Raw genomic sequence first — 2612 nt, forward strand, 5'->3', positions numbered from 1 at the left:
TCCCAAAGTGCTGGGATTACAGGCGTGAGCCACCGCGCCCGGCCGAGACAGGGTTTCACCATGTTGGCCAGGCTGGTCTCAAACTCCTGATCTCAGGTGATCCGCCCACCTTGGCCTCCCAAAGTGCTGGGATTATAGGTGTGAACCACCACACCCGGCAAAACCAGAATTTTGATAAGGTGAGCCCACAGAACACCCGGAGAGGAGAGCCGCGTGGAAGGAGGCCCACCCCAGCTGCCAGCCTCCTGGGGGCCCAGGCTCACCTCACAGTGGTAACATGCCACGTGGTAGTCTCTGTCCATGGACACCACACGGATGGTTGTCTCACAGCCCTGGAGGAAGAGACGGAGTTCACACATGATGAGCATGCAGGGACTGGAGGAAAAGTGCGGGAGTGTACACTCCCACACACCACGCTCCTGTCCTGGCTGAGGTGCATGCCCGCCCCAGGGAGCACAGCCACGATGCTTCTGTGGGGCGGGACAGGCACCAGCAGGTGCATACACACAGACACACATGGGCCTCAGGCATCCTCTGCGGCCACAGCCCGCAGCACACACAAAGGCCCACAAGAGGGTCATGTGGGTGTCAATGGATGTGGACATTATTTTCACCTCATTGCTTCTTTTTTTCTTTTTTCTTTTTTTTTGAGACAGTCTTGCTTTGTTGCCCAGGCTAGAGTGCAGTGGCACGATCTCAGCTCACTGCCAGTTCTACCTCCCAGGTTCACGCCATTCTCCTGCCTCAGCCTCCCGAGTAGCTGGGACTACAGGCACCCATCACCACACCCAGCTAATTTTTTGTATTTTTAGTAGAGACGAGGTTTCACCGTGTTAGCCAGGATGATCTCGATCTCCTGACCTCGTGATCCACCCATCTCAGCCTCCCAAAATGCTGGGATTACAGGCGTGAGCCACTGCGCCCAGTCATCTTTTTTTTTTTTTTTTTTTCAGACAGAGTCTCTCTCTGTTGCCCATGCTGGAGTGCAGTGGTGCAATCATGGCTCACTGCGGCCTCAAACTCCTGGGCTCAAGCAATCCTCCTGCCTTAGCCTCCCAAGTGGCTGGGACTACAGGCACGCACAACCACACCCAGCTAATTTTTTATTTCTTTGTAAAGATGGGGTCTCACTAGGTGGCCCAGGCTGGTCTCAAACTCCTGGCTTCAAGCAATCATCCCACCTCGCCCTCCCAAAGTGCTGGATTACAGGCGTGGGCCCCTGTGTCTGGCCTGTTTTCACTTCCTTGAAGTCTTGAAAGGGCACTGCCAGTTCTGCTCCACCGGGCACACCAGCCTGGGACAGAGCCAGCACTGTGGGAAGACCCCAGGCCAGAAGAGCTGCAGCACCCACGGGGGGCTCCCACACAGACCACGTCCATCTCTCATCTGCCCCCCCAGCACCCCACCTCAGCCTGCAGAGCTGAGAAGACCCAGGGAACAGCCCTTCCGTCAATGGAGAGTGGAGCAGGGCTGGCAGTGGGGCAGCCAAGCAGCAGAGCCCACCACTTTCCTCCACCTCATGCCAGGAGACAGCTGTACCCTACGTGCACAAGCACGACACACACCCCTCAGTCCTGAAGGACCTGCAGAGAAGCACCTGCTCATCCCTCCCACTGTGGCCCAAGACCTGGGCTAGACCCAGGCTGGACAGGGCAGCAGCCGGCTGGGCCAGGCACCTGATCATCTCTGGGTGAGTGGCTCCTACCTGTGCAGGGAGGATAGGACGGGCACAGGAGGCGCATTTTGGTGCAAAAACCCTAGAGAAATAAAGGAAACCAGAAGTGATCAGCTGAGTGACCAGAGGCCAAGGGCACAAGGACAGGGGCACCCACAGGAATCCCCTGATGTGGCTCAAGAGGCCCTCTCTCCCTGTGTGCACACCTCGGGGCAGACAAGGAACAGCTTCTGCCATGCCTTCCCGTACTGGCCTCTTCATTTTTTTTTTTTTTTAACAGAAATGGGGTCTCGCTATGTTGCCCAGGCTAGTCTCAAACTCCTGGGTTGAAGCAATCCCCAACCTTGGCCTCCCAAAGTGCTGGGATTACAGGCATGAGCCACCACGCCCGGTCCTGGCCTCTTATCTGACTGCCCATTTCATCTCCACCCAATCACCTCCTCCAGGATGGCTTCAGGTTCTGCTCTGCCATCCACCCCCATGTTTCCTGTGAGTTCCCTTCTCCTTAATGTCCAGGTCTGGGGCACCGCTAGCTAGGACCACTGTGAGACCCGGCTTCACTCTGAGTACCAGGGACCTCTGCCCAGGACTCCAATCCCATGCAAGGCCCTGCTCAGAACCAGAGCTCCCAGGAATAAACCTGGAGTCACAGTAGGAGGAAACAGATCGGGGATCAGACAGGCAGGAGGAGGGGGCTGCAGAGACCCCAATCCCCTGCCCCAGCCGGAAGAGGCCTGGCCTGGCAGGGGATGGAGGGGAGGAGCGGGAGAGACGGTAGATACTGCAGCCAGGAGGGTCCCCTGTGCCAGGAGTAGAGAAGCACACAGGCTACGACAGGGAGAGAAGACGGAAGGAAAAGACAGCTGGTGGCCGGACCACCGGGAGAGGGGATGCAGGCAGAGACGGGAGAGGGGATGCAGGCAGAGACGGGAGAGGG

General features: G+C 57.7%; 1 protein-coding gene across 1 annotated transcript in view; it reads right to left on the reverse strand.

Annotated features, from left to right (window-relative positions):
* The window catches only part of WTIP (Wilms tumor 1 interacting protein), a 25882-nt gene that overhangs the window by 5142 nt on the left and 18128 nt on the right, over nucleotides 1-2612 (reverse strand). Inside the window, exons 6-7 of the mRNA XM_011982303.1 lie at nucleotides 1706-1757; nucleotides 264-332 (exon numbers count right to left, since the gene is read on the reverse strand). Of these exons, the coding sequence (XP_011837693.1) occupies nucleotides 264-332; nucleotides 1706-1757 (121 nt within the window). The remainder of the gene's footprint in view (nucleotides 1-263; nucleotides 333-1705; nucleotides 1758-2612) is intronic.

This window comes from Mandrillus leucophaeus, unplaced genomic scaffold (assembly GCF_000951045.1).
Source record: "Mandrillus leucophaeus isolate KB7577 unplaced genomic scaffold, Mleu.le_1.0 Scaffold238, whole genome shotgun sequence".
NCBI classification, from domain to species: domain Eukaryota; kingdom Metazoa; phylum Chordata; class Mammalia; order Primates; family Cercopithecidae; genus Mandrillus; species Mandrillus leucophaeus.